Source organism: Somniosus microcephalus, chromosome 4 (genome assembly GCF_052327205.1).
Source record: "Somniosus microcephalus isolate GS21.2 chromosome 4, FLI_Smic_1.0, whole genome shotgun sequence".
Lineage (NCBI taxonomy): Eukaryota > Metazoa > Chordata > Chondrichthyes > Squaliformes > Somniosidae > Somniosus > Somniosus microcephalus.
The window spans coordinates 337,333,648-337,346,715 of NC_140990.1; the positions used below are offsets into that span (position 1 = coordinate 337,333,648).

Sequence of the window (13,068 nt, forward strand, 5' to 3'; positions counted from 1 at the left end):
TACTCTAAACCATTAACATCAACTTTCTGTATTTTATCTACCTCCATCAGCCTATTTTCCCTCTTTCTATTTCTGTTCACTTTAACCCTTCCCTACCTTGTTAGCTTAAATTCTGCCTCGTAAGCTTTTGTTCACCCCACGTAATATTTCCCCCTTTTGCTTCAGCATCCATTTTTCCCCATGCACTTCTGTGAGGGCCTTGGGATGTTTTGTACGTTAAACGCACTAAATAAATAGAAGATTGTGTTACGCATAGTGAACTGAACTTTGAGGCCCCACAGCACCGGAGACTGATGTGCAGCGGGCAGCTTAATAGAAAGCATTATTTACCCTTTCTACAAAGACATTAGTACCAGACTAATTGAGGTGAAGACCATCGTATGTGTAGAGCTTCCTTCTGCCCCAGAATTTGTCCCAGTGTCCCAGAAATTGGAAACCTTCGATATGACCGTATCTTTCTAGCCATGTAGTGACGTGTCTAATCTGCTTCTCACCCAAGCATGTGATACGGGGACTAAAAGTCTTGCATTTCAATTTGTTTAAATCCTAACTCCATAATGCCCAAGACTTCCGTCCTACTTTATCCTAAATCATTGGTGGGTATTTTAACTCCCAGGCGGAGAAGCAGCCTAACAGGAAGGCCAGCGGTTCGGGAGGCCCGGCTGATTTTAACAACCCATTGACTTCCTGGTTAAGATGGCGCTGCTCTCCCTTTAACATGTAACTATCGGCTCAGCGCCACTGAGGAGCAATAGGATTTCACACCCGGACGCTGGCGTGCTGCCAATTACATGTGCAAGTAGTGCTGATTGTTCACCCTTCCTATGGTAATGAGAGACACAAACCTCAGTATGGTTCGTGCCTCACCTTATCGGTTTTGGCGGGTCGACCCACCCACTTCACATCTGATTTGGGCGACTTTGCATCTGATTTGGGCATCAATTAAAAATTGCGCCCACCGTGTATTAGCCAGCCTCTTGCAGCACAAGAAGCCTCTTGCTAGCACAGCCTTGTATATGTACAAGAATCTGCCATAAGCTGGGTTCTGCTATTGGTTGTATAATAGCTGTGATTATATTGCATAACAAAATCAGTGCATCCATTTTAGCTCTTCATGAATGTGTTTCAGTTTGTGATCGTGGTTGTGGACAGTATGGACAGGGAGAGGATAGCTATAACCAGAGAGGAACTCTACAAAATGTTGGCGCATGAGGTAAGCATTGTTTTTGACAGTCTGTTCAGACTATCCTCATATTATGTTGCTTCTCCTGAAATGTAGATTACTTGGAAATGAAAAATAATTAAATTGGTATGGTGAATTAGACATTACTCCCCTATCATTATGGGAATGACTTGATCTTGTACAAAGATAGTATACATAATGGATTTTTTTTAGGATTGCTGAAAATTGTCGGTACATATTTGAAAAAGCTTTAATATCAGCAATGTAAATGGACACTTTTTTATTGAAGAAATGCAAACTCTTAGCAATTAAATGTATTTACATCATTCGGCCTTCTCCGCTTAATTACTGAGTGTTGGATTTGTTTTATTCTTCTGATGAAAGCAGCAAGGTGTTAGGTTTGGAACCGTTCCCCACTTTTGCACTAAGGTCATAAAAAGAAAGAAAAGCTTGTATTTGTATTGTCTTTCACCGGACTTCCCAAAGCGCTTTGCGGCCAATAAAGTACCTTTCTAAAGTGTAATCACTGTTGTAATGTAGGAAACGCAGCAGCCAATTTGTGCACAGCAAGCTCCCACAAACAGCAATGTGGTAATGACCAGATCATCTGTTTGTGATGTTGATTGAGGAATAAATATTGGCCCCAGGACACCGGGGATAACTCCCCTGCTCTTCTTCGAAATAGTGCCATGGGATCTTTTACGTCCACCTGAGAGGGCAGAAGGGCCATTGGTTTAATGTCTCATCTGAAAGACGGCACCTGCGACAATGTAGCACTCCCTCAGTACTGCATTGGAGTGTCGGCCTAGATTTAATTGGAATGGATTGCATAAATATCTTAACTACGTGCCGGCAATGTGTCTTCATCCAGGAGGTCTAAAATGATCTTTCTTGAATGAAAGAGCTAATTGGTCCTAACTTTTAAGTCCTACCAAAAAGTATTTGTTTTTTTAATAGATTTGTATTCATCTGTCTATATTAAGTCTTGCACTCACCAGGCATCCAGTGTGTCATGCCTGAAAGTGTCACATCTGAAAGTGTCCTCAGTCTCGCACACCAAATGTCACATGTCTATAGGGTAAAAATTAGTGATTCGCTGAAATGAGGACTTAGCCAATCAAATATTTCATAATTTAATAGACAAGTGTAAATGAATCCAAAGCAGTTTGATTCAGTTAGTAATTAGCAGTGAGAAATTAGCAGCATAATAACAGCAATCAAATTGCTCACTTTTCTTTTGAAAGCTACCAGCCGTGACCTGACAGAAGCTGACCAAATTGCTGAACTTTCAACCTAACTTTTTTGGCCCAAACGGAGATCACTTGTTACATAGAATATACGACACACATTTACTAATATCATCTGGTTGCCATGTTCACTTTTACTCCGAAGAGAGAATCTTAGCTAATTTCAGGTGCAAAGTCCATTCACATGACCAGATTTTCATCAAATCAAGGATGCAGAAGGGTGGCTCTGAATAAGATGGGTGGGAGAGGTGGAAAGTGACGCTGAAGATGTTGGCGTCAACCAGGAGCTGTATGAGGAATAGAAGAATGGAAGCACTCAGAGCTCTCAATAGTAGAGACCGTAAAGGTCGCAATGCCTCATATAATGGAAAGATAAAAGGTGTTTCTGTGTGGTGGGGGGGAGTGAGCAGGGAGAAGTGGAAATCAATGTGAAGAGCAGATTCAGGGAGTTGAGCAGGTCAATGAATTGGGGGCGGGTTGAGTGTAAGTTAAAATTACCAAAAATAAGCCATCATTCAGTGCAGAGGCTGAGATCGCATAAGAGGGATAAGTTTCTGTTCTTGTCATAGGAAGTAGGCTCAGCGGAGGAGTGGAAATTATGGTATTGGTCATAAGTAGCAGACAAAGCTGTTATAGAAAAGTGGATATCCCAAATAAGCAATGTATTTTGACCAGAGCAAAAGAAATTCCTACATTTACAACAGTGACTGCACTTCAAAAAAAAAAAAGTACTTCAGTGGCTGTAAAGAGCTTAAGGTCCTGAAAGTTTTTCTTTATTGGCCCGTATTTTCCGATGCCTACGGGTGTGTATGCGCTGTGTACCCACTCGTAGGGACATCGGAAATGCCGATTTCAGGCATGCGAAGCGCATGCGCTGAAAACCGGTATTTCCGATCTGTCAAGAATGCTCCTGACAGATCATCCGCCTGTCCTGGAGAAGGGCCTCTGCGGGGGGAGAGTTCCGCTTTCTGCAGAACCTCCGCCCGCTGAAAACCCTTAGAAATCTTACGCCTGGTAAAAGCAGCGTAAGGCCTGCTTTTATCAGCATACGAGTTTTAAAAAAGTAAAAAAAAAAATCACTTTTATAATTTTAAAATACTTTTTTAAAAAGGTAAGTTTATTTTTAGCCCCGTAAAAAAACTCAATTTTTTTCAAAAAATTTAATTTTTGTTTAAAATATTTAATTTAATGTAATTTTAACTCGTTTTAAAAACATGATTTAAAAAAAAAAATTAAATATTTTAGTGTCTTTTTGGGGTGATCTCCATTCATACTTTTGACAGATATATCAAAGGGATATGAAGGGAGATTCCCTTCTCCTATTGGCTTGCCTGACCCATGTGATCCCAGGGACGCTTGCGAGCCGCATGCACCCCTGGGATACGTGGGCCCTGCGCATTTCGACTGTGGAGAGGCCCAGGAATGGAAGTGTCCGGACCTTGGGAGCCCTCAGGTAAGTGCATAGATTTTTTTTCCGATAGGAGGCTTCCGCACGCAGGAAGCCTCCGATCCGAAATTATGGGCCATTGTAATTTAAAGTGAAAATAATGCAGCAAATTCAAAAATGCAGTTTAATTTACTTTTAATTGACTATCCTTCCAGTGGATATGAACATTATAAATGTAAGTTCTTAAGGTTTTATTTAATCTTATATTACTTCGACAAGATGTCCCAAAGCGCTTCACATCCAATGAATTGCATTGGATGTTTAGTCACAGTTATATAGGTAAACATGGCTGCCAATTTGTGCACACCAAGATCTCTCAAACAGCAACCGAGATGAATGATCAATTGAGAGAGGAATGTTGGCCAGGGCTCTAGGAAAGCTCCCAGTTCCTCTTGTAATTGTGCTATTGGATATTTTACATTCATCTGAATCACATGGTGACTCCATTTAATGTCTCAATCGATAGATTTCACCTCCGACAATGCAGCGTTCCCTCAGTACTGCATTCATATCAGCCAAGGTTATGTACAGTACTCAAATCCCGGAGCAGGACTTGAACCTACAAGCTCCTGACTCTTGCGAATATTCTTAGCCGATACTATTTTATTAAGTTTATGCTTAATTCAAAGTTGCTTAATTCAAATTATTATTCATGTTTTAACACTAAAATTCCAACATTGCTTAATTAAATTTTCTAGTGGGGAAAAAAATGACTGCAAATCATCAGGTGTAGTAGACCTGCCAACAAACTCACAAGACTAATGTACGGAGGGAAATGTTAAATGTTGCAATTACTAATTGTGAATGAATTGTGCGTCCTGACCTAAGGGCTCCAGAGGTCCGGCCATTTCCGCTCCTGGGCGCCTCCACGACGAAATGTGCCGGGCCCAAGTATCCCAGGGGCACATGCGGTTCGCAAGCGTCCCTGGGATCACGTGAGCCATGGGGAACCAATGGGGGAAGGGAATCTCCCTTCATACTTTTGACAGCTTAGACATCTCAAAAGTATGAATGGGGATCACTGAAAAAACACATCAAAACATTAAATACATTTTTTTTTAATCACGTTTTTAAAAATTAGTTAAAATTACATTAAATTAAATATTTTAAACAAACCGGACTAAAATTAAACGTAACTTTTAAAAGTATTTTTAAATTATAAATGAGAGGGGGGGGGGGAAATTATTTTTTTACTTTTTTAAACTCTTACGCTGGTAAAAGCAGGCCTTGCGCCTGCTTTTACTAGGCGTAAGATTTTTAAGGGTTTTCAGCGGACGGAGGTTCTACAGAAGGCGGAACTCTCCACCCGCAGAGGCCCTTCTCCAGGGCAGGCGTGCGATCTGTCAAGGGGATTCTTGCCAGATCGGAAGTGCCTGTTTTCAGAGCATGCGCTTCGCATGCCTGAAACCGGTACTTGCGAGGTCACTATGGGTGTGTACACAGCTTGTACACACCCATAGGGATTGGAAAATATGGGCCAATTATGTTCCCCTGAAAGTTCAAAGTTACAAATAAGATTTGTTCTACAGTTTTGCTTTTTTGGGAAGGGTCGAATCGGGGAGAAGAAGGGAGCAGCCGAATGCTGTTTTTGGCTGGTCAAGCCCCATTTGAAATGCTCATAAGGACTGAGTATCGAGTTACTTGTTTTTGTTTGGTCTCTGAACATTTGAAATGTAATTGTCTTGGTTATAAGTTTTTAACCACACATTTTAGAATGAAACTGCATCTTGGCACAGCAATAGTGTTTTTTTTTAAATAAATTTTAATGTTGGTATGGGGAGGTATGATGGCAAGGACAGCGGGAGGGTACTGTGCTGTTTTTCAAACATCGTCATGGGTTGTTTAACATTCAGGTAGATGCCTCAGATCTTTTACGGGTTTAATGATGCTGCATTCAAAAATATATTGCATCTAGTTGAATAAATCCTGCAATTGCATGAGCCTTGGTGATATTTTAAGGATTGGTGCGCTGCGACATTGCCCGGGGGTTTCTTTATCTGCTCCCTGCTCTGCCACCGTAATTTCACCGGCAATGCGGCGGAAATTAATTTACGCTGGCTGTCCTTGTGCACCAGTCGCTGAAGGTAAGCATGCAGGCGTTAAGGTAAATGGTATGTTGGCCTTCATAGCGAGAGGATTCGAGTACAGGAGCAAGGATGTATTGCTGCAGGGCCTTGGTGAGACCACACCTTGAGTATTGTGTGCAGTTTTGGTCACCTTATCTGAGGAAGGATGTTCTCGCCATGGAGGGAGTGCAGCGAAGATTCACCAGACTGATTCCTGGGATGGCAGGAATGACGTATGAGGAGAGATTGGGTCGATTGGGCTTATATTCGCTAGAGTTTAGAAGAATGAGAGGGGATCTCATTGAAACTTATAAAATTCTAACAGGACTAGACAGACTAAATGCAGGAAGGATGTTCCCAGTGGCCGGGGAGTCCAGAACCAGGGGTCACAGTCTAAAGATAAGGGGTACGCCATTTAGGACAGAGATGAGGAGGAATTTCTTCACCCAGAGAGTGGTGAACCTGTGGAATTCTCTGCCACAGAAGGCAGTTGAGTCCAATTCATTAAATATATTCAAGAAGGAGTTAGATATATTTCTTAAGGCTAAATAGATCAAGGGATATGGGGAGAAAGCAGGGACAGGGTACTGAATTTGGATGATCAGCCATGATCCCATTGAATGGCGGAGCAGGCTCGAGGGGCCTACTCCTGCTCCTATCTTCTATGTTTCTATGTACGTCAACAGGGTTTCCGCTGCACTTGTGAAGTTATGGGATGGCGCAGGAGTAATTTTGAGGGAATCCCCCACCCATAATTTTGATTTTGCACACATGGAAAAGTCTTAAAATAATTGTAAAGAATTAAAACACCAAAGGATCAAAAATGGTCAATTTAGGTTTTGCGTAGTTGTGAGCCAGGTGGCAAATAAAGCGCCAGCCTTCTAAAAACAACTTTTCTGGGTCAAAAAGCTGAATTTATATATTTTTTTAAATCAGCCTGCAGTGGTCAAGGCTGTTCAAAATGGGAGAAGGGTTTGGTTGAAATAAGTAATATTAATTGTTCCTCAAAAATCTACTGACAAAATTTGATTTGCATCAAGAAGGGAAATAAAACTGATTTTATCTCTGAATTTCAAACGAATGCCATTTGTTCACCACTGGCTGATCTGATTGTTATTGGCATAGCTGATCTTTGTTGATTCAGATCTTTGTTGCTCCAGTCAAGCCTGACTTTATTCAGTAGAATTATTTGAAAGTCAAAAATCCTAACAACTGCCGGCAGCTGTTTTCCTAACTTATAAAAGCAATACTCTGACTTTGATGGATTTTCCTTCTGTTTGAATTGAGTGCAGTGCTCAAGGGCTATTTGGTGTCAGCTTGGCTGAGTTGACAGCACTCTTAACCTCTGAGTCATAAGATTGCAGTTTTGAGCACATAACTTAACCGAGCGCAACACTGAGAGAGTGCTGTATTTTCAGAGGTTCAGTCATGAAACGAGGTCGCATCTGCCTGAATGTTAAACAGCCCATGACGATGTTTGAAAAACAGCACAGTACCCTCCCACTGTCCCGGTCATCAATACCTCCCCTAACAACACCACCGAAGCTCTTTATTCAGCTCATTTCTGTTTTGGACGACTTTGCTATGTGGAAAATGGTTGCCGCATTAGCCTACATAGAATTACATAGAAATTAGAACACGGAAGCAGGCCGATTGGCCCGAATAGTCCGTGTTGGTATTTACCCTCCACATGAGCAGTACTCCTAATCCCCTGTATCTGCCTTTTACTCCCCTTTCCTTCAACCACCTATCTAATCTATTCTTAAATGTTGACATGGTTTCTGCTTCAAGCACTATTTCAGGTAGTGCATTCCACAGCCGAACAACCCTCTATGTAAAAAAAAAAAAAGTTTCTCCTGCTCTCTTAGATTTAATCTTGTATATGTGTCCCTTGTTCTAGACCCCTCAGTCACTGGAAATGGTCTGTTTCTATCTACTCTGTCCATCCTTTCATAATTTTAAATACCTCTATCATGTCACCCAGTAATCTCTTCGAAAACAGCCCCAAATGTTTTGTTGTATTTGTATTTCCTCGTACCCAGGAGTATCCTAGTGAATTTGTGCTGTACCCTCACTCTTGCTTCAACATCCTTCCTATAGTGCAGAGTGCAAAACTACACACAGTACTTCAACTGTAAGAAGTCACACAACACCAGGTTATAGTCCAACAGCTTTATTTGAAATCACAAGCTTTCGGAGCGCTGCTCCTTCGTCAGGTGAAGTGGAGCATGGCCACACCATGGCTACTTTAACTGTGCTCTTAAGTTATTATCTACATTCGCATTACAGCTCAACTTTTATATTCTATGCCTCTATATAAGTCACTGCATTTCAAAGTGCTCAGGTGTTTCTGTCAGAGATAAGGGGCCATGTAAATGCAAGTCTTTTATGTTCATTGTGTACTATAGGTTAGTTAAGATGGTGACCTATGTGGGGTTTTTGCATTTTTGCCCCACAATAATTTTTACATGCAGTGGAACTCTGTATGCATACTTGGATGAACGTACAGAGGTTCACTCTCCAGGCAACTAGTTTTAATGTTATGAGAGCAGACAGGATCGTGGGTTCTCTCCGAACATTAATAACATTCCATACTCGGTTCAACAAAAATATCCTCAAGAACTTCTGCATGCTGTGCAGAAATGGAGCTGTGTTGCAGTTGGACTATTTCAGCGTTAGCCAGTAGCTGAAATCTGTTGCTGCAGCAAACATAATAAAACTTGATCTCCTTTCAGGCTTTTAAGATGATTTTTTTGATGTATCAGACCAAACATTTTGACCCTATTTGTTATTTGATATGAATTAGAGCTGATTTTAGGGCAAAGGTGTTTGTATTGAGAGTATGACCCAACTCGGCATGAACATTTCCTTTTAACCATAATGGTGAACTTTTGCACATTTGAACAGAAGTTGTATGATCAACATTAAAATATGCTTGCATATAGAATGAAATTATACTCTTTTTCTCCCTTTCACCATGCTGACTTCTTGGAGTTGCATATCAATGAACCAGTGCTATTTCTGCAAAATTATGTTTTTTCCATGATGATCATGCCTTGTCCCAAAATGTTGGGGTAATTATTCCACAATGCTACTTCCTCAGTGTTTTTACAGAGCCTGTTCTTAAAAATTTGTACTTTGAAAATCCAGTCTCTATGAAGTAATAATATAGGTACCATTTTCTTAAAGAAATAATAAATATCTTGTATTTTGCAATTAAGGATCTGAAGAGAGCAGGACTGCTGATTTTTGCCAACAAACAAGATGTTAAAGAATGCATGACAGTAGCTGAGATCTCTCAGTACCTTAAATTGACCTCTATTAAAGACCATCAATGGCATATCCAAGCTTGCTGTGCTCTGACAGGAGAAGGGTGAGTGGTTAGAATTTGCCATTAGGGATGTTTTATTACCTTTGGTCACATATAATAGGGAAACAAATCTGGCAGGCTGGGATTGGAGATCACTGGACTTTAGTGATGCTCAGGTGCTCTGAAGTAATTATATTTTTCTCTCTTTTTGTTGCGCTTGTCAAGTTGATGATGTGGAAAGGAGCACACTTTTGGCGTTAAATATCAAGCACTCCCACGTCGGGTGAAACATAAAGCTCCCCTTCCTCTCTCCTAACCGAATACTTTAATCCCAGCTTCAGAAGAGCAAGCTTAATTCCATCAGTGAATTTCACACCACGCATTTTGTGGCCTCCAAGTAGGATTGCTGGTTTAGTGCTGTTTAGTAGCAAGTGTTGGTTTTGTACTATGGGTCTAGGGCTAAGATGTCATGCTGTACTTACATTGGTCTTGAGCCTGTATCTGCAGTATTGGTTCCAGCCGAGGAGTGCTTCATTTATACTGCCGAACTTGCACTCTAATTCTCCTGCTCCGGTCAGAACTCTCTGCATGCATATACATGCACAAAGCTCTTCTCCCAGGTGCACAGGAAATCCAAAAGGATTCCTGGGCACTTTCAAACCCCCTTTGACACTGTACAGAGTAGAACTGCAAAGTACAGGAAACTTTGTGCTATCTGGCACCGACGGGACCGCGCTGCTGCCGTTCCCTCAAAACTGCCGGACACACCAGCGTTAATGTTGAAGCATACGGAGCTTTTCATCTCCGTATCTGACAACAAACACTGTTGCTTAGCAACAGCTTCTAAACAGTCAGCCCGTACTTTGGAAGCGTCTCTCTGAAGCTGTTGCTAAGCTATAGAGACTTTGCAGAGCCTGACTGTTGGGGGAAAAAAAAGCCACGAGAAGAAAAAAAACCTAACAAAACGGCTCCTGATTTTTGCCGGTGGCTCAAGCTTGCCAGACATTTAGCCTCCGGATAGCACACAGTTTCCTGTAGCGTCAAACATAGAAACATAGAAGATAGGAGCAGGAGTAGGCCATTCAGCCCCTTGAGCCTGCTCTGCCATTTAATCAGATCATGGCTGATCATCCAAATTCAGTACCCTGTCCCTGCTTTCTCCCCATATCCCTTGATCCCTTTAGCCTTAAGAAATATATCTAACTCCTTCTTGAATATATTTAATGAATTGGCCTCAACTGCCTTGTGTGGTAGAGAATTCCACAGGTTCACCGCTCTCTGGGTGAAGAAATTCCTCCTCATCTCAGTCCTAATGGCTTACCCCTTATCCTTAGACTGACACCTGGTTCTGGACTCCCCCGCCATCGGGAACATCCTTCCTGCATCTAGTCTGTCCAGTCCTGTTAGAATTTTATAAGTTTCAATGAGATCCCCTCTCATTCTTCTAAACTCTAGCGAATATAAGCCTAATCGACCAAATCTCTCCTCATACGTCATTCCTGCCATCCCAGGTATTGATCTGGTGAATCTTCGCTGCACTCCCTCCATGGCAAGAACATCCTTCCTCAGATAAGGTGACCAAAACTGCACACAATACTCAAGGTGTGGTCTCACCAAGGCCCTGTACAACTGCAGCAAGACATCCTTGCTCCTGTACACGAATCCTCTCGCTATGAAGGTCAACATACCATTTGCCTTCTTAACCACCTGCATGCTTACCTTCAGCGACTGGTGCACAAGAACACCCAGGTCTCGTTGCACTTCCCCTTTTCCCAATCTGTTGCCGTTCAGATAATCTGTCTTCCTGTTTTTGCCACTGAAGTGGATAACCTCCCATTTATCCGCATTGGGCAGATGCATGGCAAATGCAGTATAATCTCCCAACCTGTCCAAATCATACTGGAGTTTCTCTGCATCCTCCTCACAGCACACGCACCCACCCAGCTTTGTGTCGCCTGCAAACTTGGAGATATTACATCTAGTTCCCTCGTCTAGATCATTTATATATATATTGTGAATAGCTGGGGTCCTAGCACCGATCCCTGCGGTACCCCACTAGTCACTGCCTGCCACTCGGAAAAAGACCCGTTTATTCCAACTCTTTGCTTCCTGTCTGCCAACCAGTTCTCTATCCAAGACAGTACCTTACCCCCAATCCCGTGTGCTTTAACTTTGCACGCTAATCTCTTATGTGAGACCTTATCGCAAGCCTTCTGAAAGTCCAAATACACCACATCCACTGGTTCTTCCTCATCTATTCTACCAGTTACATCCTCCAAAAATTCCAGTAGATTAGTCAAGCATGATTTACCTTTTGTAAATCCATGTTGACTTTGTCCAATCCTGTCACTGTTTTCCAAGTGCTCTGCTATTACATCTTTTATAATGGACTCTAGCATTTTCCCCACTACCGATGTCAGACTTACCGGTCTATAATTCCCCGTTTTCTCTCTACCACCTTTTTTAAATAGTGGGGTTACATTAGCTACCCTCCAATCCATGGGAACTGTTCCAGAGTCGATAGAATTTTGGAAGGTGACCAGCAATGCATCTACTATTTCTAGGGCCACTTCCTTAAGTACCCTAGGATGTAGATTATCAGGCCCTGGGGATTTATCGGCCTTCAATCCCGTCAATTTCCCTAACGCCATTTCCCTACAAATACTAATTTCATTCAATTCCTCCCTCTCATTAGACCCTATGTTCCTTTTTGGATTTCCTGTGAAACTTTTTAAATCTACTTACATTTCATTTAAATATCTAGAGCGTGTAGACACTGCCACATGCTCTCTCTCATCATTTAATTTTTCACTGCTGAGAGAACAGCTTTGATACTACTTTGCAGTGTCAAACCTATGCCACTTTATGCTGTCTCTTGTATGGCGTCTCGAGCAGCTTCCCTCGAGTCAGTCGGGCCCTGACTCTGGATTTGTACTGCAACTTCAGCATTGCTGTTAATCAATGCACCTTGAGTAGGTTATTTCAGAAAGGACCCTTACAGTTGGTGTGAAGAGGACACCTTGGTTCTTCTTTCACTCTGGATGGAACATATAAAAATTGCACAGGAGAAGTAATGAGACCAACTGAGATGTTCCCATGTTTTCCAATAGCAGTTAATAAAGCGGGAAGGGTCAGAATTCTGCAGCATTCCCAAATACATGGAAGTTGTGGCTAGCTTTCGCGAAGGCCTTTTTTAGTTTTATTTCCATTAGATATTGAAAGGTGGGTGTTTGTGAATTTGTTTTAAAATTTCAAGATTGATTTAGCTTCTTACAGTAACATTGACAATGAAAATGTTAATATAGCTAAAAACACAATCTTTAGTTTATATAAGGCAGATATGTTATAAGCCTTTATTAATCTATAAACTTTTTTAAATAAAAATCTCTTGCCACACCTTTTCACTTTTTTCCAGCATTTAGAAACCACCTATAAAAAATGAAATAAACCAATAGAGATCTAAAATATTTGCAGATGTTTTGACTTTGGTACCCTTGTTTTGAAGTACTGCTGTGCACCCTAGTTTGTCTTTTTTTCTAAAATTGAGAGGGGGGGTGACTGGCGTCTTAGAAATTCTTTTTTGTAAATAAGCATGATATTGAACAATATGTACAGTAAGTTCTCTTTCTCCCTTCACAGATTATGTCAAGGATTAGAATGGATGACGTCGAGACTTAAGGTCAGATGACCTCCACGGATTAGGATGCACGGACCATTAATATCTAAACTGTATATCTCTTCCAGCGGTAACTGCTCCATGCTTGCTGGATTTATTGGTATTTATTTTTCAGACTGAATAAAGTTTACTACTTTCA

The 13,068-nt window shown here is 41.4% G+C and overlaps 1 protein-coding gene across 2 annotated transcripts in view; it reads left to right on the top strand.

Annotated features, from left to right (window-relative positions):
- Positions 1 to 13,068, top strand: part of arl5a (ADP-ribosylation factor-like 5A) — a 57,374-nt gene extending 44,306 nt beyond the window's left edge. For both annotated transcript variants that reach the window (XM_085986908.1, XM_085986910.1), the window contains 3 exons: positions 1,130 to 1,213; positions 9,165 to 9,316; positions 12,893 to 13,068. In XM_085986908.1, the coding sequence (XP_085843034.1) occupies positions 1,130 to 1,213; positions 9,165 to 9,316; positions 12,893 to 12,941 (285 nt within the window). In that variant the 3' untranslated portion in view covers positions 12,942 to 13,068. The remainder of the gene's footprint in view (positions 1 to 1,129; positions 1,214 to 9,164; positions 9,317 to 12,892) is intronic.